The sequence below is a fragment of the Cavia porcellus genome, unplaced genomic scaffold (genome assembly GCF_034190915.1).
Source record: "Cavia porcellus strain 051 isolate PalLab524CR breed Dunkin Hartley unplaced genomic scaffold, mCavPor4.1 scaffold_10, whole genome shotgun sequence".
Classification (NCBI taxonomy): Eukaryota; Metazoa; Chordata; class Mammalia; order Rodentia; family Caviidae; genus Cavia; species Cavia porcellus.
The window spans coordinates 37,079,944-37,105,686 of NW_026947493.1; the positions used below are offsets into that span (position 1 = coordinate 37,079,944).

At 45.6% G+C, this 25,743-nt stretch overlaps 1 protein-coding gene across 5 annotated transcripts in view; it reads right to left on the minus strand.

The window, feature by feature from the left end:
- Positions 1-25,743, minus strand: part of Arhgef3 (Rho guanine nucleotide exchange factor 3) — a 277,874-nt gene that overhangs the window by 113,687 nt on the left and 138,444 nt on the right. For all 5 annotated transcript variants that reach the window (XM_063257324.1, XM_063257325.1, XM_005008261.4 and 2 more), the window contains one exon: positions 16,029-16,091. In XM_063257324.1, coding sequence (XP_063113394.1) covers positions 16,029-16,091 — 63 coding nt within the window. The remainder of the gene's footprint in view (positions 1-16,028; positions 16,092-25,743) is intronic.

The following is a 25,743-nucleotide window of genomic DNA, read 5'->3' on the forward strand; positions in this document are numbered from 1 at the left end:
ACTGCTGACACTGCTGTGGTTTGCTGTCTTCATTTAGAGAGGAAATGTACGTTTCAATGATAGGATTCAAACATAAAGATGCAATTTTTTTCCCCAGTCCAAGTTTACAGACCCCCTAGAAGGCCTCTGAAGTCACTGGAGAGTTCAAGGGGGTGCAGTATGATCTGATTTCTGATCTAAGAAGGGCTGGTTGAAGGGATGGCAGGACTGGGTAACAAGGTCCTTCCTGTAGAGAAGCTGGTGATGACCAGCTGGGAGGAAGGGTGCAGTGTGTTTCCTCCTGAACCATGGCTACTAGAGAACACAGAAAAGCTGCTCCAGGGAAAGGAGGTGAAGGTGAACGGCAGTGAAACCCCTATGCAAACCCGAGGGTCTTTGAGCAAAGAAACCATGTCACCTGGCTTTCACAGCATGATGTCAAGGTGCTGACCTCCCAAGCTCCCTTCCCCACTGAGCCTTCTGCCTGAAGCCTTAGCATCCATTTGCAAGGGGAGCGGAACAGGGAAGTGTCTGGGGGCCACCTCACCTTGCAGAAGTCAAGACCATTGGAAAGCCAGGGCCAGAGCCCAGTTTCCCACTGAGGTTTGAGGCAATCCTAACACATGCTCTTCAAGTACTGATTCAGGCACCTTCAACCTAGATGGGGGCAGTTGAGCCGAGAGGAGAGGCAGGACAGGGGCCGGAGTAGGAATGCAGACAGGCCAGTGGACTGGGACTGCAGAGTTTGTAACCAGGACAGGGGCTGCTCACTGCCTCAGCCCAGCCTGAGGCTCCTGCGAATTCTGCCCTCTCCCCAGGCTGGAGGATGTGCCTCCCTTTCTCTTTTCTAAAGGTCACTGAAAACTTCTACCCTGTATTTTCTTTTTTAACTCTGTCTTTCGGAGGACTGCAGTATACAAAGCACCAAGCAGGTCTACTCCATTAATCTAAATATGTTAGTTCCCAGCTGGCCCCCTAAACCCCACCAGAGCAAGAGTACACCAGTACACTGGCCCACAGCCTGAAGTGGGGGAGCAATGGGAAACGCCAGGCCCTGACCTCCTCACCTACCCACCCCCACTTGGGAATTTCAATGGAACAGTCCGGAGGCAGAGCCCAGCGAGGGGAGCAAGGAGGGAGGGGGAAGCTGTCCTGGGAGTGTGAGACACAGCAGACCCCTGAAAATGCCAGAAAACCTCCAAGAAACTTCTTTCCACCCACTCCTTCAACCTCTTGGCACTCTCAAACCCGTACAACTACGGCTAAGCCAACATCACTTCTGAGGAGGGTGGGGAGATACTTTTCCCCCAAATACCTGCTCGTATTCAGTGGCTGAACAAAAAGCTTTTGGGGGGGGGTTAATTTTGCTGGGTGACATGGCATAAAGAAAGCAGTCTGCTTGTAGTCTGAAGGTCAACAGGGCTGTCTTGTTTTCATCTGTGGCTCCTCTCTGAGGCCAAGGCTGATGCCTCCCACCTCATCCCAAGAGAGCTTCCGTGCTAACGTGCATTTGCCTAAAAACACACACGTCAAGGCTGCTGTGGGCGGCAGCTGACCAAGGCTGCCCGCAAATGACACCCCTTGCCCTTCTCCTGGCCTTACTATTCGATCAATACTCTTTCTCTGGAAAATGTTTGTGGCTCTGGCTGAGCGTGTCTGTCACACTGCTGACACAGGACTCACAAATCCAGGGCAGCCTGTGAGCCAACCCTTCTCTGCGTCCTGCCTTCACTTAGGCTGTGTCCTCTCAGCCGCTTCAGTAGCAGCCTTGCTCTCATTCCCCCCACTAGCAAGGATTTGTTTTGTTTTTCTAAAGAATCACATTTGCTGTTCTAAAGGCGTCCTAACTGAACATTAGTCTGGTGTTGGCAATAGTGGGAAACAGTGATGTACACAGTGGTGCTCTCTAAGTGCCTCTTTCCAAACAGCTGGAGCAAACTCAGAGAGCTGCTCTCTCTCATTAGCCACACGAGTGCCTTCTGATCACCTGCCTGAAAGCACACAGATCCAGAAACATCACAGACCCAGCGGCGTGAGCTCAGGGAAGGCTGCCACCCACCTACATTATTTTATACCTGCAGAAACTCAGGCAAAGTGACAGGTACAAGCTTTGGCGGCTGCACAACAACAGAATTCAAATTCAAATCGAAATCTCCTACTCCCTGCTTAGCAGACAAGCATGACCGAGTGCCCACCCAAGACCAAGTAAACAGACACGAAACAATACGCACATCTCTTACACGAGGCTGTGACACAGCCAGCCAAGTCCGGTGGCACCATCGCCTCTCATCAGCACACCAAGAAGCCTGCCACCCACAGTGGCCAGAACAGTCCTCCACTCAGCTCCACTCAGTGGCCAGAACAGTCCTCTCAAAGCACAAACCACACCCGCTGAACAGCATCCCCTGGCACCTTCCTCTGTTCTAGAGACCCACATCCTGGGCTTGGCCATCAATTCAAAGCTCTGCTCGGTCTAGCTCCTGTCAATCACTGTCGTCTCACTGTTCAGCACCTACGGCCACATCTGCCTCAGAGAGCCACTGGGCACTGCACATGCTGGTTCTCTGTCTCTTAGCCCTTTGAACAACCTTCCCTCTCGCAGATTTCACGTCCCAGAGAAGGCCTTCAGAACAGTCTAGGTCCTGGCACAAACACCCTGCATGCAACACAGTCTCTTGTCTTGAGCACTTTCAATTCCATTTGTAGTTACATTCTTGTTGCTATGATCATTACTCCACAGCGCCTCCACCACTGCACTGCAGGCCACCAGAATGTTCCAGGGCTTGCTTCCCACACTCTGCTCTCACCACCAACCCGAGGTGGGCACAGGAGAGGCTCGGTCAATAAGAATATGACTGAACAAATACACAAGGAATAGAATATGTAATCCTAGCACTTGGGAGGCTGAGGCAGGAGGAGTGTAGTGAGTTCAAGGCCAGCCTGAACTTCACAGTGACATCCTGTCTCAAAAAGACAAAGAAAAAAAAAAGTATGGAAGGCCCTAAAGGACTTTACAGTCCAGAAACATCTTCCAAGTCACCGGTAAGTCTGAAAGCTATTCACGATCAGTGTCACTTAACACAGACATCCTAAGACAGGGCTCCAGTCCTCTCCGGCCCCCAGATGCTGCTGCTGCACAGGACAACAATGCCGAATCTTCTTCCTCCCCCAGAAGTGCACTAGCTTCTTTATGACCACATCACATGCGACACAATAACATTTTGAAGTCTTCTCAGGGAAATGTCACCCTTTGCCAACAAGACCTGCAGTCAAACACAAGCTCCCCAACTAAACAGATCCTACAGGGTTGCGGGGTGATTTCGTGCCTTCCTGTGCTTTCCCAGGGGCCACCCAGCAGGCCCCACCACATAACACACAGCGTAGCTCTCCATCAGCCCGTCCTGTCTCCAGACACATTCCTCTCAAGTCTGAGAAAGCAGGGAAGGCCTATTCCCAGTCTGACAGCAATTTAAGTCAAAGTTTAGTCTCAGCTTCTGGTTGTATGATGGAGAAAGATCATCACTGAGGAACACGGCAAATCTTAAAACATCAGTGTGGCAAAGAACATGATTTCATGGCATACAAACAGGTCAGAAAGGGCAATCACTCTGCTATGGCAAAGGAGTAGGGGAGAAGGTAAGTTATCCACAGCTACGAAAAAGGCACTCAGAGACACACAGCAGCCAGCCTCTGCTCGCACGCAAAGGCAAGCAGTAGGAAACAGCTCATGTAAAGAAGACAACTTAACTGTTCGAATCCAAGGTTTCTTCAGCATGAACATTCAGCTGATTACACCCAAATCAAGTTGAGAAGGAATCTTCTCTTTGTTCTGTCTTCTGTGGATTAATTCGTGTGCCTTTAATGACACAAATATAGGTGGCTGGTAAGATGTAATACATGGACTTGGATACTGATGTGGGACAAAAGCTTATGTCCTTATGTTCATGAGGTGAAACCCTCACCTTCAATGTGATGGTATTACAAGGTGGGGCCTCCGAGCAGTCATTAGGTCATGAGGATGGGCCCCCACCCAAGGGGTAAACGTCTTTATAAAAGGGGCCTCAGAGAGCTCTTTCTATCATATGAGGGTATCAGGAAGTCCATAGTCTGTACTCACCAGGGCCAAGCCATGCTGGCATCCTGGTCTCTGGTTTTCAACCACCCAAACAGTGAGAAATAAACTTCTATGGCTTTACAAGACACCTAGTCTATGGAATTGTGCTGTACTACCTGAACTAAAAGCAGACATCATGTTCAAGGTGCAGCTGTCTGTACCAAAAGGCGAATCATCTGTCTTTTGGATTATCTGCAAATTTAAACAAACACATCTTTCTTTTAAGTGGTTAGCATAATTCAACTAAGGAGATCATCAGGGCCTTTTTTTGGGGGGGGGGGTACTGGGGATCAAACTCACGACCTTGCACTTACCAGGCAGGAACTTGTGCCGCTGAACTAAATCCCCGGCCATCAGGTCTATCTTGTGGGTCTTATTTACTGCCTTTAAAGCTTATCATCAGTGAAAGCCATTTTAAGTGAAAATTTTGTGTATCTTTTTCAAGCAAGAGAAGAGAAGCTAAACACATAGGACTTTTCAGGGGAGCGTCTTTCAGTGTCACTGCGGGCAAAATGGGAAGGCGAGCCTGGCATATTCCTAGTTCCTGCCATGCTGGGTGTCTCCAAAGCTGCTCCCTTCCTTCCTCCGTGGTGTGGAGAGCAGAGCAGCAGCACAGGCACACGTGTGAATAAGTCCCCAGACACATTCAGGCGAGACACAGTGCGACCCTCGTGCTCTCTCTCTGCGCCACCCAGAACATGCTCCTTCCCGTGGACCTGGGTAGGTGGGCAGCGGGTGCTGACTGACCGCTCCTCACCACTTTTCCTTCTATATCCACACGGTGGGCACAATGGGCAGTGCTGTGGGCGCCGTAAATACAAGTTGAATGGGAGGAATTGAGGCTTTGCGAACAAAATGTTCTTCATCTGAACAAACAATGTGCATTCCTCCCATCAACCCGAAAGACCCCTGTAGGGCCCACTGAGCTAAATGTAAAAGCTCGGGAACTAACACGTTTGCAGGACGTGAGATCATAAGTATAGTTCGTGCTCCCTGTACCCTTTCATCCTCTGGCGGATCTATTTTATTAGCTCATAAAACCTGTAAGTGTTTTCACTTACCTTGCTTTGGAATTATACCACAAGGTATCCACTTGGCTTACAGAGTTTTCTTTAAAATTGAAAGAATACATGTGTATAACAGTACTACATCTTTTTTATCCATTCCTCAGTTGATGGGCATTTAGGTTGTTTCCAAGATCTGGCTATTACAAATTGTGCAGCTACAAAAATGGGTGCACATATATCACTGTGGTATGATGTTTCCAGTTCTTCTGGGAATATGCCCAGAAGTGAAATTCCTGGGTCATATGAGATCTCCAATCCCAGCTTTTTGAGGAACCTCTGGACTGAGCTCCACGATGGCTGCACCAGTCTACACTCCCACCAACAGTGTAGGAGAGTTCCTTTTTCCCCACAGCCTCTCCAGCATTTGTTGTTGGTAGTTTTCTTGATCCTGGCCATTCTGTCTAGAGTGAGATGGAATTTCAGTGTGGTTTTAATTTGCATTTCTCTAGAAATGAGTAATGATGATGAATATTTTTTCATGTATTTATTTGCCATTTGTATTTCTTCATCTGAGAATTGTGTATTCATCTCACTCAGATGCCCATTTTTGGATTGGATCCTTAAATTTTGGGGGTCTGATTTTTCAAAATTCTTCATATGTTCTAGACAGAAGTCGTTTGTCTGAGGGACAGTTCACTAAGGTTTTTTTCAAAATTCATGAGTTTTCTTTTTACTCTGTTGGAAATATCTTTTGACAGGCAAAAACTTTTTAGTAAGAGGAGAGCCCAGTTACTGATTCTGAGAAGTATTTCTTGTGTGGTTTGATTTTTGTTCATGAATTCTCTGCCTACCCCTGTGTCTTCAAGACTTCTACCTACTTTGTCTTCCAGCAGATTTAGTGTTTCTGTTTTAATTTGTAGATCTATAAAGAATGATCACATTGAGATTTTTATTGGTAAATGGATGCAACTTGAGACCACACTCATAAGTGAAATAACACACATGTGTAAACACCATATTGTCTCCTTAGTGTAAGAAATGGTAAGAGTACATAAGATACAAAATCCTCAATAAATACTGTCAAAAGGTAAGAATCTGCTCAAAGGGGGAAAAATAGTATCTCAGGGAAAAAGGGAGAAAAAAGGAAGAGAAAATAAAAAATACCTAAATTTGTACAAAGGCACTTAAAATAGCTAAGATGATTATGCTACAAATTCTATTAGCTCTTGGAACAAGATAGTTAACATTCATAGAATTGGATCAACTTGGAAGTTTGTGTCTAGTGATCTGAGGAACTCTTTTGTTTTTTTTTTTTTTTTTTTTTGAATTTTTTCTTTAATTAAGACAAACATAAGAAATGACTAAATAATTTTTTTGAAACAATAAGGGGGAGATTGAGATAAAACAGGACATAACAATATAACAATAGAGGTCACAGCATGACTGTTTCAATAACCTAGTACTTCACCACCTTATAACCTGACTTAATAGTAGTTACCATAGTGTCTTTTTCCTTGAAATATTTGGGTAAAACTTCATATACTCTAGCTTCAAATATTTTCATATCAAGAAGCCCAGAATAAAGCCTTTCTAATTAATGAGTGAAAACTTTATAAGGCTTCAAGGCCACCTAATGGGGAATCATGATTACCACATATTTTTATATATTTGAATCATTACTTACATTAGGGAAACTGAGGAACTCTTTTGAAGAGCACTATGTAAAATAACAACCATATTTATATTCCTGTCACCTTGTTTTGAAGGCCTGTATCGTCATCGTTTTGGGCTCCTTGCTATTATTGTCTTTTTTTCCTAGTAATTTGTTTTCATTTGTTTTGTTTTCCCCTCTAATGCAGAAAGGATAGAGGTACATGTAGAGGCTTGTAAGGCCTAGAACTTTTCCTAAACAGTTTACAAAAATTGATTGTATTATGTGTGATGAAATGAACAGCTACTCTGAAGAGAAAGAGACATTATGGTATCCATTGTTTATTTCCTATCATCATGCTGTGAAATCCAGAATGCTTTTATTCTTTGTTCAGAGTGGTTTTAGTCTGTTTTGTACGGTTCAATTTCAACATACACGAAGGTATGGACAGCTATTTTGAAAAGAACAAGAGACATTATAGCAGACATCGCTGATTTTCCTATTGTCTGGTTTTGAAGGCCTGTAATGCCTTCATCACTCTGTTCTGATCATTTTACACTATTTTGCTTTGTATGAATTCATTGTGTGTGAAGATATAGACAACTATTTAGAAAAAAACAAGAAACATTATGTTAGCCAACATTATGTTGATCTCCTGTTGTCTTGCTTTGAAATCTGTGTCACTTACATTGTTTTCTTCTGATCTGCTGCTTTGTTATGTTTTATTCTGTTTAGTTTTTACCCTCTTTAAAATAAAAAGAAAGAAAGAATATATGTGCACAGAGGAAGATGATATTCTAAAAATGCTGCCAAGATGAATCCGGCCCCTGTGTGCAGAGACGTCCCAAAGACAGCGCGAGGTTATGGATGATCAAGTGGCCACTTTCACTTATTCACTAGATTTTTAGGGACACAAGCTATGCCAGGCAAGGTCTCATGTTGAGAACATGACAGCAACAACAACAAATAAAATAAAATGTTATGTTCAGTGAAGAAAGATACTAATAATTAAATAATATATAATATGACAGGTGAGGGCAAAAGTTATACAGGAAAAATAAAGTCAAGATAAGAAAATAAGGAAACATTAGGGTTAAGGAGGTTCAATGGAAATGCTAGTTCATGTAAAATAACAGGAAAAAAAAAAAGCTAAGAATATTTGAGCAGCCAGGATTTAGCTCAGCAGCCTAAGTACCTGCCTGGCAAGTGTGTGGTCGTGAGTTTGAGCCCTGGTACCGATAAAAAAGAAAAAGACAAAAAAAAAAAGAAAAAAAAAAAAAAAAAAAAGGATTTTTGAGCAGACAGGCATATAAAGGAAAATGAGGCATAAATCACATTGGTAACTAAAAAAGCTTTCCATGTAGAGAGAAATGGCAAGTGCAAAGGTCCTGGGGTAGGAGTGTAAAAGAATAGGGTGAGGTCCATATAGAGGGCACACTGGGGCAAAAAGGGAGAGTGGAAGTGATGAGGTCCAGAAGCAGCAATAAACCTGACCATACCGGGTCTTGAGGTCACGAGGAGGGTGGGTCAGTGCTACTAAGTGAGAAGGACACAAGGCACGTGACTGGAAATTAAATGAGCTTTTTGGGTGCCTTGGTGAGTGGACAACAGAGGGTCAACAACAGAGGCAGGGAAACTGGGTGAGAGCCCTGGAATCACCCAGTCACTGTGGGGATGATGGGAACCGGATGTTACAACCTAGCTGGCGAAGGCAGTGACAGCGTGATCGTGATTCTCTGCAGAGGCAGAGCTGCTGGTGCTGGTGCCAGCACGTCACCCTGTGATCACCACCATCCAGATCTGAATGGCGCTTCGAAGACTGGAATCAACACTTGGTGCATTTTGTTAACATTCTTATTAGTAATTAGTATTTATGGGTGGAGCTCACTTAAGAGCCATCATATTTCCCTTTATGAGGGGCAGCACCCTATGACCTTTCCAAATGAACAAAAGACAAGGTGCCTCCCAAGTCTGAAAACCCTAGAGGCCTGGTCTGGAACCCGCACCCCAGATCCCGGTGCCCAGCATGCGGCGGGCACAGAGGCAAGGCTGCCCCCGCGGTCCCGGCTCTCTGCTTAGCTGTGGCATGGAAGCCGGTGAGGCCCTGCACAAACCCTGCAGGGTTTGTTGTGATTTCACCCTTTTCGTTCCTAATTGTGTAGATTTGAGTCTTTTTTTCCTTTTTTGATAAGGTTGCAGGCAATGGACTTTTGGTAGTATGTGCTGAAGCTTCCTAGTCACTGTGACTTTTAAAAGGTAGATCAAAGATAAAACTCAGGCTGAGCATGGTGGCTCACACCTGTAATCCCAGCACTCAGGAGGCTGAGGTAGGACGATCGTTGTGAGTTCCAGACCAGCTTGGGCTACAAAGTGAGGTCAAGGCCAGCCTGAACTGCAATAGCGAGACCCTGTCTCAAAAAAGACAAAAAAAAAAAGGTAAAACTCAGCCTGGTACGGTGGCCCATGCTTGTAATCTCAGCAATAAGGAGGCTGAAGCAGGAGGATTCCCGTAAGTTCAAGGCCAGCATGGACTATATAGAGAGCTCAGGGTGACCTTGACTACAAATCGAAAACAAAAAACAAACAAAAAGATCAGAGCTCATCATGCTTATCACAACCCATAATCCAATCAATCAGGCCAAAGACAAGCGCGGTATGTTACGTCAACACTAGATAAATCTGATACCAGGCGGCACTGGACATAGGGCTCCACTGCCTAAGGCCTAAATGACCTTACAGGGAGCCTCAGCAGTTTGCACATCCAAAACCGAAAAGGCCAACAGGCTAAATATGGGCACGGGCTAATGAAGACCCAGTGTCCACAACAGGCTGGTCTCCGCGGTGATAAGAACACTATTAAAACACGTTTTGTTGGTTTGTTTTTTGCTTTTTTGAGACAGAGTTTTGCTATGTAGCCAGGCTAGCCTCAAATTTAGGGCAATCCCCTGCCTCAGCCTCCTGTGCTGGGATTACAGGCATGGGCCACACCACCTGGCAAGAGCACCATTAAAACCTTGTTACAATCCTAAGGACCTCATGCTGGCCAGAGCAAGACTAATCTCTCAGCAAGTTCCAAAACAAAACTCAAAGACAGTATCTTTCTTAATTCTCTTGACTTCGCTAAACAGAAATAAAATAATCCTGCTGCTATTCTGTGTCTGGCTGAATATCCTGGCAACGAAGTATCATTAGTTTAATCAAGACAAAAAAGCTTTCCATCCTTCTACATCAACTGTAATGCTTTGAATATCTATGTAATCGAGTAAGTAACTGCAATACCTAAGTAATGAAAATCTGGGCAGCACTGGCCTATACCTCACATCTGGTTTACCAGTGAGACCAGCTAAATAAATGCCCTCTAAATCATCCAGCACTAGAAGTGATAGAACCAAATGCTTTCTTCTCTCTTCTTTCCTATCCCAGAAGCAGCATGGGGAAGCTGAGGTGTCCAACCATCCTAGGCTTAAACTCACAAGCTATGGCCCTAAGCTCACTGATTTTTCTCAGCCTCAGTTTCCTCATCTGTAAAATGGGTGTGTTACTACCCATGGTCACGGACCACTGTAAGAATTAAATTAGGTATTTGCAAAGCACAGACTATGTAAACTACTTAATCCATATCAACATTCAAGATCATGCTATTTGTTATATCTAGCACTGTGATTGGGAGAACAGCCTGGAAATTAGATCATAAACCTATGCTATTTGCTATTTTAAGACTTCGGGCAAGTTTTATAATTTCTGTACATCCATTTTTCTCACTTCTACCAGGGGGAATAAGGGGTGAAGTGATAAACTGTCCACCGGCATCGTGGCCATCACATAGTAAGCACTCAATTAACAGTGGCTATCCTGTGTAGCCAAGGACCACGGCAATCTGGTCCTGCCTTCCCTGAAATTCTGACTGGTATCCAGCCCCCTGGAAACCTTCACTAATGAAAATAAGACTGAGCAGCTCCAATGTGCCCGTCGGAGTAAAACAATCTGAGACTCACTCACTCTCCGTCCATCCATCCATCCCAGATGTTTTTAAGTAGTGACTGTGACAGCTTTCACTTGCAGTTGACATGCTGCTGGTGAGACTATCCATGGAGCATGTCTGTACTATGCACTGCAGCAAATTCAGCAAACAGCCTGCGAACTGATCAGAGTCCAGAGGATTTTCTGGCATTTACATCTGGAGTATGCTCATCTCTTCTTGTTAGACTTTTAAAATTCCACCCCTTCCCTTCCATAACACCATTGCCTACCTGGCATTTTTCTGTCCTTTTCCTTCAGCAAGGCCATGGGGGAGACTTGAAGCCCAGACTTTGTTTGATGCTTACTGATCACCTAGTATGGCTCAAGGCCTGTGCCACATAATATGGGCACCTAATGAGGGCAGAACGCAGACTTCCTGAGAGGAGCTCACAGGATGGCTGGGGAGAAAGATCAGGAAGCAATCACCACCATGCTATGTGATATAGGCTAGGACAGGTCACGTGCTTAGGATCATCAGGGTAGGGAATGGAACAGAGAACAGCTACAGGGAGGAATGCAAAAGAATGGAAACCACTTAGAAGGGAAACAGATACAAAGAGTAAGTTAGCACAAGTCAAGTGAAGTGTGGGAAAAGTGTGCATTCCAGACACGGGGTAATAGCATGTGCAAAGGCCCAGTGGTAGATGGGGCATGATAGTTTGAGAGCCTCTCGCTGTCCCAATCCCACGGCTCAGCGCTCCTTCAACCACTCTCAAGAGGCAAGCCACGTGGACGTCTGTCTGGATTTCTCAAAGGGGACAGGAGAAAAGCTGTACCAATACAGGGATCTCAAGGCCACGACAGGTGTGCGCATGTCTTCCCCGGGTATCCCTGACAAGGAAGGGGCTCAGGTAGAACTCACCCAACTGCTCACAAACCGGCAAAGTAACTGTAGACCTGGGGAAGACCCATTGGCTCGGGAAGCATGCAAGAAAGGAGGCTGAGCCCTGCAGGACCTCCTGAAGGGTCCGTGAGAGGCAGGGCAGGAAGCCAAAGTTCCACGCTGAGTCAGAGACTGAGCCAAGGGGAAAGGGGTGCAAACAGGAGTCAGGGTGTGCTGTGTGCACCCACCAACTCCACACAAGGAATGCGGACGTGAATGGTAAGCCTCAAAACCAAAAAGGTAGACCAGGAAACTCGGAAACGGTCTCCCATTCTTGCAAGGTTCAGTCTGAGACACCCAACAGCCCTAAAGTTTACTTCCCCTCTCACTGCCGAGTGGGCATCAACCTCTTCACAAGGTTAAAAGCCATGTGCTGGCCTGTTGGCCGGGAATTTCATCCCAGTCATGAAAGAGATCACTCGGTGATAATCTCGGATGCCCACGAGTGCTGTTTAGAATTGGGAAGAGTCAGGACCTGGCTAACTCCCCAAGAAAGGATGGGCTGAATACATCTGGTGTGCTCATTTGACAAAGTGCTCTGTATGTACTAAAAATAATCTCGAAGGCTATGTCAGGCTATGGCAATGCGCTCTCAACACGGTCAGCACAAAGTACGGGAATAAATTACTTTGTTACAATTTCAATTTTTAAAAGTCATACATATCTATAAAAACTTTACAGGCTGCTTTAAAATACACACACTGCTTAGGGACGCGTGTACACATGAGAGTTACACACGGCTGAAGCAGCCATAAGCACCCAGCTCCACTGAGCAAAGGTTTACAACAGCTTCAGCTTTGCTGCTAAGGAAATTTCTCTTCAGTTGCTCTGGAAGCCACATAGGGCTTTATATTCTCTTTGTATTGTTTTGTACTCTTTAATGAAAACATTTTAAAAAGGATCATGGCTGGAAGGAAATACATTAAAATGTAGATAGTCACTACTCTCAGGTAGGGCTGTCGACTCCACTGATCACACTTCTCAGATTTTCTACAGAGAAAGCCTACTTCTTTTCATCTTTCACATCTTCCTCCTTGGCAGCTACCTCTGTGTTCAGGGCACAGTCTGCTTGTTTGGAGGGAAACAATGCTCGGAGCTGAGCTGCGAGGCCCTTGCCAGGGCGGGAGGAGAGCTGTCCCCACCGTGCCGCTGGCCGGTGGAACGGGAACTGGACAAGCACGACCACCCCACTGGCACCTTCTGCCGGGAGAGGAGATCTGCAGGCAGCTCTAGGAGCCTTCTTCACTCCTCGAATTGTTCTCAAAACTCTCTTTCTGGGGCTGGGGATTTAGCTCAGCGGCATAAGCGCCTGCTTTGTAAGCAGGCAGTCGTGAGTTCGATCCCCGGTACCGATAAAAAGGAAAAAGACAAAAAAAAAAACAAACAAACAAAAAAAAAAACACCTCTGTTTCCTGCCCACCCCCTCCTGGGAAGAGTATGTTTTCTTCTGCTTGGAACCCAGGGGCTCAGCCAGTGGACGCGGTAAAGTGGTGGGAAAAAACACAGACCAATTATTTTGTCAACTAGTACATAATTCCAGTCCAAATCTGTTTCTCAAAGCAACGCTGGGAGGCGAGGGCGGGAAAACAATTCCTAGGAGCTCTGTCACCCTCATTGGGAGAAACGCCCTTAGATAACTGTCACAGTCATGGTCTGGGGCTTTCATGTACGCCGAGATGAGGGCAGAGCCTGGAGCCACAGCTGCTGCTCTACAGGGTGCTATATCAATTTTTAGTCAAGACGAGATTTCATCCTGCTAACATTTTCCAGCTCTTCAATATCAAAATACATTTGGGGGAACATTCGGGGAACTCACTATTTAAAACCATTCAGCTGTGAGTGGTTATCAAGACCCTCTCCACACCCGGCATTGTGCTGGGACGCGATGGAACGGACAGTGACTGCTGCAAGAGCAGCCGTCAGGTACGCCTTCCTGGGGCACCACACATGCAGCGGCCGTCTTTCCATTCACTAAACGGAATCGAAACCGAGAGTTAGCAGCGCTGCCTTCTCAAACCCTCATATCCTCCCGAATGAGTCACCCTGGAGCCCACTGTTTTTCTCAGATACTTTCCACCACCCGCAGGAGTAAACTCGAAGCAACTCGTTGTCTGGCTGATGCCACAGGCCTGTGGGTCGGGAAGCAGGGGCGCTGCTTGGGCCCAAGATTCTGAGGCTAGCTTGGCAGAACAGCAAGATGATCTCAAAGTCACCAAAGATTTCCGGGCTGTGACTGTAGCTCCGTGTGAGGCACCTGCTTAGGGTGCACCAGGCCCTAGGTGCCACCCAATGCCGAAAACCCCTCCAACAGTGTGGTTAGGTGGGCTGGGTGCTGGTGCACACCTGTAGTCCCTGCACGCAGGAGGCTGAGACAGGAAGATCGCTTCGAGTTTGAAGCCAGCCTGGGCTGCAAAGCGTTCAAAGCCAGTTTGAACTGCGTAGTGAGACCTTGTCTCAAAAAGACCAAAAAAACAAAACAAAACAAAACATTGAGATTTGAGTGACTTTGATAAGAAGGCAAGGTCACTGATGCCAATCAAGACAAAAACCAAATCACTATTCCTAACTCCAAGTAACGCTTTCATGTCAGTGAGGTCAGTGATAAAAAGCATCTGGAGCACGCTTTCCTGAAGAATAACTATCACATCAATGTCAATGTGAAGAACAGTGCATGATGACACCCCATTTTAGGAACAGCAGGTTAAAGTCCGGCCCAGCTCACTGTCTGGGCTTCTGCTTCTCATTTGTGAAGTAAGGGGATTACATGTGACGGCTGACAATTCTTCCAATCCTAAAAGCTCTAATTTCTAAAAGTAAAGTTCCACAAAATTAAGTATGTACAAACACAAAAACTTATTGCCGGTAAGGGCAGTCCATGGCTTCATTAGTCAACAATAAAATATCCAGTGATTAAAGTAAAAACTCAGAAGAACACAACTCTTTTGCCCTGTTACCATGGCAATCCAGCAAACTGGACCAACTTCATCAATCCAGTGTTCCAAAGACTGGAACAGATAAACACCACATGGTGAATGAAGAGGCTTACGTGCGTTAGTTAGAAGCCAGCTCAGGCTCACTCCATGACCAACTGCGCAATAGTTAAACATAGCTAAAACAGCCCTATTTTTACTGCTAAATAAATGTCATCACACGAGAACCTAATAATGCACCTTTGATGAGTTTTAAATTTTCACAATAGTTTTAGAAGGCCTGATCTTTAACCTTTCTTTTTTTAAAACGAGAGACTGACGTAACCAGAAGAGAAATGATTATGTTGTTAGTTTCAGGGTGAGCCAAGACCACGACTCAGTTCTTCTCTTTTAGCATGGAAGCCTTCCCATCACACAAGGGAGCTCTCACAGCCTTTGTAAGGGAGAGACACTAAAACCTAACCTTAGGTGGGTCCAGTAGGTAAGCCCCAAGGAAGTGTATAAAACACACAGACAAAAGGACAGGAGGAACCCAGCGGGCTGAAACCCGCCCCCTGCCAGCCTCAGCCCCTGGATAATGAGGGGATCAGAGGCACAGGGAGGCTCCCCAATTACACCAGGAGGGAGTTGGACCCAAGCACAGAAATCTGCTAAAACTAAGCATCGAAGGGCATGGCCTAAAAAACCCAAAAAAAATGCTTTCTCTCTGTCAAACTAGTATTCAGCTACCAAGTCACCTTAGTCTCTTTTGCAAACTTCTGTTTTGACCGAGAAACCTGGCATGCACTAGACAATGTACTCACTGGTCTCACTTTTATTGGTTTTTTTGACTCAAAAAATTTGGGTAGGTAAAGCCTTTTCACTCTTATTACTCAGGTGAAGAATCATGCCACACAAGTAATAAGCACAGAATCTTGATTCGAACAAACATCTACTAAATCCAAATCCACTGAGCCGCCTGCGCCGGCCAAGTCACTAACTCCCCCCTCCAGGGGACAAACACTCGTCATCTTGAACCACCCTAAAACAGCTCAGCAGGATTTATCTAGATTCTACCGAGATGCACTCAGTTTGTAATTTATTTTATGAGAGAAAAACACAGCCAATAAGCAAGTTGGCCTGAAAGTTTACATCAGCTACACAACTTTCTCCAATAAGTTTTTTTTTTCTTTTTTCTGGTACCGGGGATTGAACTCATGACTGCCTGCTTGCAAGGCAGGTGCTTATGCCGCTGAGCTAAATCCCCAGCCCCCAGTATGTTTTTTAAAACTTTCTCCAGTAAAGTTTTTTAAAACTTTGTTTTACCGCCCTTCCATGTCACAACCGCCACAGTCTGGTGCTGGAAGCCACTTAAAGTTCACAGCGTTCTGTCCAGTACCACTCAGAGAAGAGAGACAGGCTGATTACGGCAGGGGAGGGCAGGAGTTACAAAGACTGTGCTTACACTTATGTCGAGACTGCAAAGGCTGGCGGCATCTTCGTCCTGGGCGCTCTGCTTCCGTTTCCGCTGCAAGACAAAGTTCAAACATAAACAGAGATTAGGGCTTCGGGTAAGGAAAGAAAACAAGCAATCAAATAGCACGTGCAAGCCTTACCATTTCCGCCCCACTGCCCTGACCTTCAGCCAGGCTATGCAAGTGAATTACGGGAAGCTATTACACTTTAGGATAAACGGTTTGCTTGCATCATTATCCAAGACAGTGCAGTCTCTTTTCCTATTTCCTTGTTCCACAAATGCCTTCGCACAGCATCTAGGAATTTAGAACTCATGCTGTAATTTCACTCAGGACACATATATACACACTACCGGTACTTGTCTACTGGGGTAAGGTGTATTTCTGGTGACTGGCATCTACACGGTGGGGTACCTACCCTCAAGCTCATCCAGCTCTTCTAAGCAGCTCCCTAGAACCAGCCCTCTGTGGTCACAGGTCCTGTGACCTTTAACCCTTTTGTCTCCCCCCTGTACTTTTGTCCTCTTATGATTATTACTGTGTTTGGTAAGTAATAAAATATTACTTAGAAAGAAAGAAAGTAATTAATTTAGATACCAGAGGCAGATTCTGACTAATTTGGAAAAATCGACTAGACTGGAAAAAGTACCGAATTCACCCAAAAATATTCCATTTTCATAGCTGCTTTGTTGATGAGAAGTTTAAATTTGTTCCCAACCTCGTTCAGGGTCCTGGTGTAATCACACAACCATAGTACCAGAAAGAACCTTAGACATCTGCTCCAAGATTCCTATTTTATGCCATAAAAACTGAGATTCAGAAGTCATTGAACTAAAGATAATTATATTTGAAATTAATTTATAAATTTATGACTAGGGTAGCCTGCCAAGTTAGATGTAGACAACATTTTTACTCTTTATAAGAAATTCTTTACAAATCATAAAGTTCATCTCTTCTGTATCACCGGCTCAAACAACCAAGCAAGAGTTTCTTGAGTCCCTCCCTGGCCTGTAACTTACTAAATCCACTGACACTCCTGGAAGAAAGCTACTGAATGACCGGAATTGCAGAAGGGATGGGAAAACTGCAGGGCATCTAGTCTTCAACCCCCAAAGAAGTCCTCCTGTTGTCCTACCATGAGCAAAAGTAGAGATCAGAAAGCACCCAGAACTGTTCATATTCACTTCAATTCAACACAGGTTTGTTGAACATCTACTCAGTGCCTGGCTCTGTTTGTGCCCCCAGGAATGCAAAGGCCAGCAGCTCCCACAGTTAAGGAGTTTACACTCATGCAGGCAGGAGACACAGAGCACGACGAACATCTCAGGGAAAGTTGAGTCACTTCTCTGAGTCACACTTTCTCAACTCCAAAGTGGGCGAGGGCTGAGGGGTGGCAACAAGTGAGTTTATTCTCAGAGAAGAAGACCGAACACCACGCATGTTAGGGCTTGGCGGACTGCCTGGTACTCAGTAGCTGATCCAAGTGTGGGCTGAAGACTCTAGAATGATGGCCACGGAGGTTTTCTCTGGGGAAGAGCCATTTGAATAGGCCTGAAGAATGAGGAAGAGTTTGCTAGACAAAGATGGGGTGAGGGCTGGGGCCCCCTCTTCTAGCCAGGTTCCTAGGTATTTAAAATCCCAACAGTGAACTCCCCACCCGGAGCACTGCAGCTCCAGATTCTGAGGAGCTGCAGGATACTTCAGAACCACCAGAGGAAGGAACAGAGGTAACCATGCCAGGGGCCAGCCTGAGCCAGCCGTCCTAGGACGGTGCCCGGGCATCTGCACTGATGAGCCTGCTGTGCGACATTTAGGAAGTCAAATACTCATCTGGGGTATTTTGGGGGCACCGTGAAAAGACAAAGACACCCCAGCTATACCTCTCCTTGGCGTATACCCAGGGGAAGGTGCTCTACGGCGACACTGAAGCCCACCTTTGCTGTGGCACAATTCATAATAGCCAAGCCACGGAATCATGGGTGATTGCCTATGCCTATCGGGGGTGAACGGATAAAGAGGAGTGGTATATATGCACAATGGCTTTTATTCAGCCATTAAGAACAAAATTATACCATTAGTCAAAAAAAGTGTATGATGCTGGAGATCATCAGACAAGTAGGGATATTTTCCTTTATAGGTAGAATCTAAAAACATAAAAAGATAGTGTGATTTCTGAGGATAACAATATGCAATATAACAATCATTGTTAAATTCTATCATCTTGTTTTAAAATCCTATATTGCCACTGTTTTTGTTACCATTTTGCTTTTGTTTTTTGTTAGTTTGCTTCTTGATTTTTGTGTTTTTCTCTTTAAAATAAAAAAATAAAATTTAAAAAAAAGAAAGTAAAAGGGAGACTCTTACTTAGATAAAAGAAAGGGAGCTGGGCATGGTGGCACCTGCCTGTAATCCCAGCACTCGAGAGGCTGAGGCAGGAAAATTATTGTTGCAAGTTTGAGGTTAGCTTGTGCTACCTAACAAGTTCAAGACCAGTTTGAACTACAAAGTGAGACCCTGTCTCAAAAAGAGAGAGAGAGAGAGAGAGAGAGAGAGAGAGAGAGAGAGAGCACATGCAAAGGGGAGGACAAGGGTGCAAAGAGGGTACAGGGGGAGGTAGAAAAGAGATGCTGACAATCACCCTGTTTTGTTAATTTTTTCTTGTTTCTCAGACAAAATACCCAATGCCCAAAATTAAGAAAGGAAAGGTTTACTTAGCTCACAGTTTACAGAGGTTTCGGTCTGTAATCAGCTGGCGCCAAGGCAGGGCAGAGAAGCAACAGGTCATGTGGGCAGAGAACAGCAAAAGCAAAAAGAGCAAAAAGAGGGGAGCACAAGAGAAGACTCTTCTTGTCCCTTATATTCTACACTGGATACCCACTCCAGGATGAGTGTAGCACTGACACCCATAATCCCAGCACTAGATAATGAATCAGCCACAAACTCTAGATTCAGCTGCCTCAGAGAAACATCTCCCTCATGACTGCATGAGGCTTTGGGGGGACATCCAGACACAAACCATAATATACAGCGCTCAGAGGTGCCATGTCTGAGAATGCTTCCTGTTGGTACAGGGGTCTGGCCCTTGTGGATTGACCATCTAGGTACAGCTGAAAACAACCATATGGTGTCAATGAAACCCAGCTGATGATCTTACATTTAGACCTATTGTAGTCAGGATATACATATTTTGTAGGATTATTTTATAATATTCACCCAAAGAGTCAAATACAAAAAAGTGTAGATCAGTCCACATACTAAAGAGCCAAAGAATCCAGCTGAGGGCCTGGATCCCACAGCAATGTCCTGCATGAGTCCAGATGAAAACCTAGAGCCCATGGCAAGGTCCTCCATGAGTCCAACTGGAGGTCTAGAGCTCATGACTATGTCTCATGTAAGTCTGTATCAAGGATCTGCACCCAGAAGGCCCAAAGTCAGTGATGGAAGCTAGAAAGTCTGCACCAGTGGGATGAAGGATCTGTGCCAGCAGGCAGAGGGATCTGCACTGCAGCCAGGAAGCCAAACTCAAGGTAAAGGCCAGAGCTCCCCCCAAAAGAACCACAGTCATCCCCAGCAATGGCAAGGACCTGAGATCCTCCGACAGAGATGAAAACAGCTGAGCTCATACCCAGAAAACCAGACAAGCTTCTCCAGGAGAATCAATGGCACACCATCATCCCAGTTCTTCTTTCATGCTATTGACAACAACTCTCAGGTGGGCCTTCCACACCCAGCACCATGCTGGCTCGGTTCAGCTGGGTGTTAAAAACTGACCTTAGTTAATCTACCATATCTATCTTATTTATTCATTCAGTTTTTTCTCTTTTGAGGTTTCATTACATTGCCCAGGCTGGTCTTGAACTCACAGACTCAAGGGATCTTCCTGCCTCAGCCTGCAGAGTAGCCTGGGCCACAGAAGCATTCTATCATGCCCAGCTTATGTGGCGACTTTTGAGACACACAGAACAGAGGCTAGTTGTCGTTTTATCAGTAAATTAACAGATCAACAGAGACAAGCACTGCGCTTGCAGTTACCTGGCTACAGCATAACACTGAATCCAAAATTCTTAACCTAGGCCTTAGGGCAAAGCTCTTCTCCACAGTTTAAAGCACGTGTGACAAATAAGCATGTCTCACTTGTCACCTGGATGTCTGGTGGAGTCTGCCTCGGGGAGACTGCTGCAGCCAAGCACAACCGTGCTGGGAGAGCCTGGGGAACAGCTGCGGCCAGGTCCTCCTGCCTACGGCAGCCTGTACCCCTCCCAAGTTCCACTTCTCTTTTTTTTTTGGTCTTTTTCTTTTTTATCGGTACAGGGGATCGAACTCGTGACTGCCTGCTTGCAAGGCAGGCGCTTATGCCGCTGAGCTAAATCCCCAGCCCCAAGTTCCACTTCTCTTAAGTTTGCTTGTGGCACTAGGGTTTGAACCTAGGGCCTTTGCGCTGATCTCTATCTGCAACCCTTCTTTAAAAATCTTTAATTTTGAAGCGAGTGTCTGCTAAGTTGTCCAGGCTGGACTCAGATTTGCTGTCTTCCTGCTTCAGTCTCCCTGAGTGTGGGGACTGAGGTGTACACCACCACCCCTGGCTCTCTTTCGCCCCGAGATGCCGCAGTCCTTAACTGAGGCTGTTCGTAGGGCACGGTGAAGAAGCTGAGGCTCCGGATGCTTCTCTTAAGGAGAAACAGTATCTACCAAGCCAGGCTCTGTGAAGACCACGGTGATGTGTCTTCAGCATCGGAACAAAGTCTGGCCCACCAGAGGTAGGCCACCATCAATGGCAGCTTCCGTTATGCAAGGAGACCGTGCTGTTGTCTGATACTCAGATTACAGGTTTTACGAGGTTACAACTCTTGTCAATCAGACATATTGAGAGCAGTCTGTTATCAACAGGGGATAAGAATGTCTTCACAGGGGAGAGCCCTCTTTCAGCACCCAGCACTCACACTCGGCCCCACAAGTCCTCAGGCCTGCTCCTCCCAGACATTTCTGTAGCCTCGAGTGCCAAGTCCAGAAGACAAAAGTCCTCCAGTGACCTTTTTCATTCAGCCAAACCCAGTTAATCTGGGTAGAATGAGCTCCTGAAGAAACCACTCATTTTACAAAGTAAACGCTGCGTGGAACAGCAGAATGGATTTTCTTGTCAGTTTTCATTACAGGGTGGTGACTGACCACAGTTAGCAACAAAGAAGTCTGAACTTTAAACTCTGGACTAGAAACAAACATTTCACAAGGCATCACTTAGCCACTGGTCATTTGCTCTTTGCTCACTGAGCCCTTTTTATGTAACCATCTTTTGGGGGTCCTGGGATGAAGCAGGGAATGAGGCAGAAGCTCATTCTAAGTGGGAGAGAAAAGAGAACAGATGAGTTCAGCTTGGGGTGCCTGCTATGTATGTATCAGATAAGGTGCCAAGACAGAGACCAGACAGAAAGAGGATTTTACTTGTTTGTACTCTGGTTGGGGATTGACCTTTTCATGAGACCAGAATCTTGAAAGGCAGGATGTGGCCTGTCACTCTCCTGGTCCCACAGCCTGCTACAGTACCAAGATGGCTTCTCTCCGGATAGCACTGCCTGATTTTTGGTTGATGCCTTTGGTCTTCCTCACTGGTCACCAGCTCCAGAGAAAAGCAGGTGGACCTCATATTCACCCACCCCTCTGCTACGGCTGTAATCACTGCAATGAGCACACAGGAGACAGCCCCACCCACGCAGGCACGGTGCATGCACACACACACACACACACACACACACACACACACACACACACACACGAGCGCTGCCACGGCTAAGATCCTTGGGTGCTGAGCTCGTGCCGTGATCTACAGAGTGGCACCAGGAGGTTCGCCAGGTGGGAACAGGCCCTGGAGACAAGGACAAGGGCGGTCTCAGAGGCAGAGACGCAGCATCACACTGGGCTTGTTTTGACTTTCACCGAAGCAATCAGTAATGATGACGGTCAGCCTGGTAATCATGGAAGCTTCACCTTACTAAACATTCACTCCATCATGCATGGAGCTAAATCTGTAGGTCTCATTTGCCTCTCATAACCACTGCACAAGGTAGGGAGGAACTAGTGATGTCTGCATTTCACAGAGGAATGGAAGCTCAAAAAGCAGCACGGGGTCACCCGAGTTTTGACAGCTATTAAGTGGCACAGCCGCGATTCAAATACAGGTCTGTCTGCTCCCAAGTGCGTGCTCCCCCCATCCGGCCCAGGGTCCGAGGCAGCAGGCACCTGCAGCAGTGTGGTGGGGCAGGGAGACTGCACTGGCCCAGAGGAAGGCTCGAGGAAACACCTCCACCAGTTTGCCAAGACTGGCTCTGGAGACCGCGGCGCATCTCCAGACAAAGCCAGTTTTGTGGCCCTGTCTTGTTTATTTGGCGTGCTAGGGACTGAACCCAGGACCCTGTACGCTGAGCAACATTCCCAGCCCTTTTAAAACTATTTTACCGTGAGACAGGGTCTCACGACATCACCAGTTGCCCAGGCTGGGCTAGAATTGGGAACCTCCCCTCTGCCACCCTTCCCCTCTGCTAGCCACCTGGCCACCAAAATTAATCAAAACCTCAAAAGCAAAGTTCACTGAAGGGTGAAATTCTGCAACTTTAGATTTCCTTATAGACTAAAATCTGCAAGTTCAAGCTCAGGCTCTTGCTTTTCAGACAAGTGAGTGTTTCCAGAGCAGTGGCGACGTGGAGACTTTCCTTATGACACTCAGACCTGCTAGGAAACCTCGGGTCATTCTTTGGTCCAAGTGGGACGCTGGGGAGCTCCACCCCCCTACCAGAAGGAAAGTCAAGTCTGTTGGAGAGAAGGCACCTCCCTGACCAGGGCCTGAGTGGCAGGAGGACTCAGGCTCTGTGCTCCAGGAGCACAGATCGTCGGCCAAGACAGATAATGTCTCAGAAAGAAGCCACCCCGGTCATCCACCCTAAAGACTGCAGGGAATGCCTGGGTTCTTTGTTCCAATGCCTGCACACCTACCTGGGGGAGGAAGAAAAGGGAGTGACAGAGGAGAGGTGGGGACAACACCCCTCAGCGCAGAACCTGAATCACTAGGCCTGCAGAGTAGGAGTTGATGGACTTAGTCCCTACGGGTCCGCGGGTGCTGGAAATCCTCTCGTGCTTCTCCAATCAAAGCCACCCGGTGATATTGGGCATGATGGCATTCGCCTGTAATCCCAGCACTGAGAGTCTGAGGCAGGAAGATCTCAAATTTGGGCCTAGCCTGGGTAGCTTAGGAAATTAGAGAAATTCTGTCTCAAAATTTAAAACAGAAAAATTTTTTAAGGGCTGGGGATGTAAAAAGGCCCTGGGTTCCATCCCCAGTATGCTACCAGGAGGGGAGGAAGACAAGAGGAGAGGGAAGAAGAGCATTAGGAGGCCTCTGTTCATCAAGGAAACCTCTGCTGAAGATCCACTGCGGTCACATCATCCTGCAGCCGTGACACTCAGCATCCAACTTCAACCCTTCCCTCCACTTTCACAATGTGCTTTCATTCCAGGGCTGCTCCGTGGCGCTCTCCTGTAGGCCTGCCTACCTTCAGACAGCACAGGGAGAATCTAAATCTTATCAGCAAATGGCCTATGAACAGACTTCTTTTCCTGCTGTCTTGGGGAGAGCACAGATCCAGTCCTCAGCAGACATTCGCCAAAGAGCCAGCCCCGGCCGGAGCCCCAACCCTCACACCACCTGCTTCCACTCCTTTGGGATACACATCTGGAACCTGTTGCGAACCTGAGCAATCACCAGACGCCCCACTACACAAGCAGAAGTAACCAGGTATGGGAAATGGTACGGAACCAGGTACTGCATGAGCTGTGCTCCATCCTGTTAAAGCTTCTCCTAGTCTGTTGTCCCAGCACTGAAATGTGCATTTCACAGAATGGGCATGGCTCAGGCAGGGACCGTCTCTTAGGCCAGTCTGACACCAAACTACTGACATTTCTGCTGTGCAGAAATACTCTTTTTAATGCAGAAATACTCTTTTTAATATAGAAATACTCTTTTTAAAATATTGTTTAAAAACAATTAAATATTTCAGTAGTATATATTTCAAAAACAATATTAAAAGGCTTACAAAGCCTTTATCTGTGTACCTCAAGGAAACAACGAACACAAATGAGACAGGCTTGAGTTCAAAATCCAGCTCTATGTTTGCTACTTGGGGTGATCTCAAACAAGTTACTTTTATATTTCTTAATTTACTCAACAAATAATTTTTTAAGAGAAAAAAACATAGAAAAGAAAAGCAAAAGAGATAAATAAATAACAAACCCAGTACAATAACAGTCTAGGTTTACAAAATAAGATGATAGGAATTTGACAATGGCTGTAATATTGCATATTGTTACCTTCAAGAGGGTTGCTTAGAATAACAGATATAGATATGTAAAAGTGACTAATTATATATTAACTTCTTTTTCAAAAGCTAATGCAATTAGTATGGTCATTTTAGCTATCTTATGTATACATATACAAATTTATATCTTTTTCTTCCTTCTTTCCTCCTTTCTCCATCCCAATTACTTTTTCTCTTTGAGCAGTTTCTTACTCTTACACTGTATTTATTGTAGATTTTGGATTGTATATACTTTTTTCAGTTTCTTACAATAGGGAGACAATACGGTATTTGCACATGTGAGTTTGATTTATTTCACTTACGAGTACAGTCTCAAATCATGTCCATTTACTTATAAAAGTCTCCATGCAATCTTTGTTTATAGCTGAGTTGTGCTCTATTATATAAAAATAACACATCCTTTTCATCCATTCCTTGACTGATGGGCACTTGGGGTGTTTCCAAGATCTGGCTATTACAAACGGTGCTGCTATAAACATGGGTGCACATATATCACTGTGGCAAGATGTTTTAAATTCTTCTGGGAAAATGCCCAGAAGCCCGAAAGCTGGGTCAAATCAAATCTCTAATCCTAGCTTTTTGAGGAGTCTCCACACTGATTTCCACAGTGGCTGCACGAGCCTACACTCCCACCAACAGTGGAGAAGGGGTCCCTTTCCCCACAGGCCCTCAGCATTTGTTATTGAGTTCTCGATCCTGGGCATTCTTTCTGGAGATGGAATCTCAGTGTTGTTTTAGTTTGTATTTCCCAAATGACCTCTAACATTGAACATGTTTTAATATATTTATTTACTATTTGTATTTCTTCATCTGAGAACTTGGTAATCATCTCAGATGCCCATTTTTGGGTTGAGTCCTTGAATTTTGGGGGCCTGATTTTTTAAATTCTTATATGCTCTAGATAGAAGCCTTTGTCTGAGGGACAGTTGGCTAAGATATTTTCCCAATTTGTGGGTTTCCTTTTCACTCTGTTGGACATTTCTTTTGACATGCAAAAACTTTTTAATAAGCCAAGATCTCAGTTGTTGATTCTGGGTAGTATTTCCCGCGCAGTCTGATTTTTGTTCATGAATTTTCTGCCTACTCCTATGTTGTCAAAATTTCTACCTACTTCGTCTTCCAGCAGATTCAGTGCTTGTTTTAAAATATTTAGATCTTTGATCCATTTTGACTTTAGTTTAGTGCATAATGATAGACATGGATGTAGTTTTAGATTCTGGCACATGGAAAGCCAATTTTTCCAGCACCACTTATTAAAGAGGCTATCTTTATTCCAGTGTACAATGTTCAGCACCTCTGTCAAAGATGAGGTGGCTGAGTGTGTTTGTAGTTGTGGCTGTAA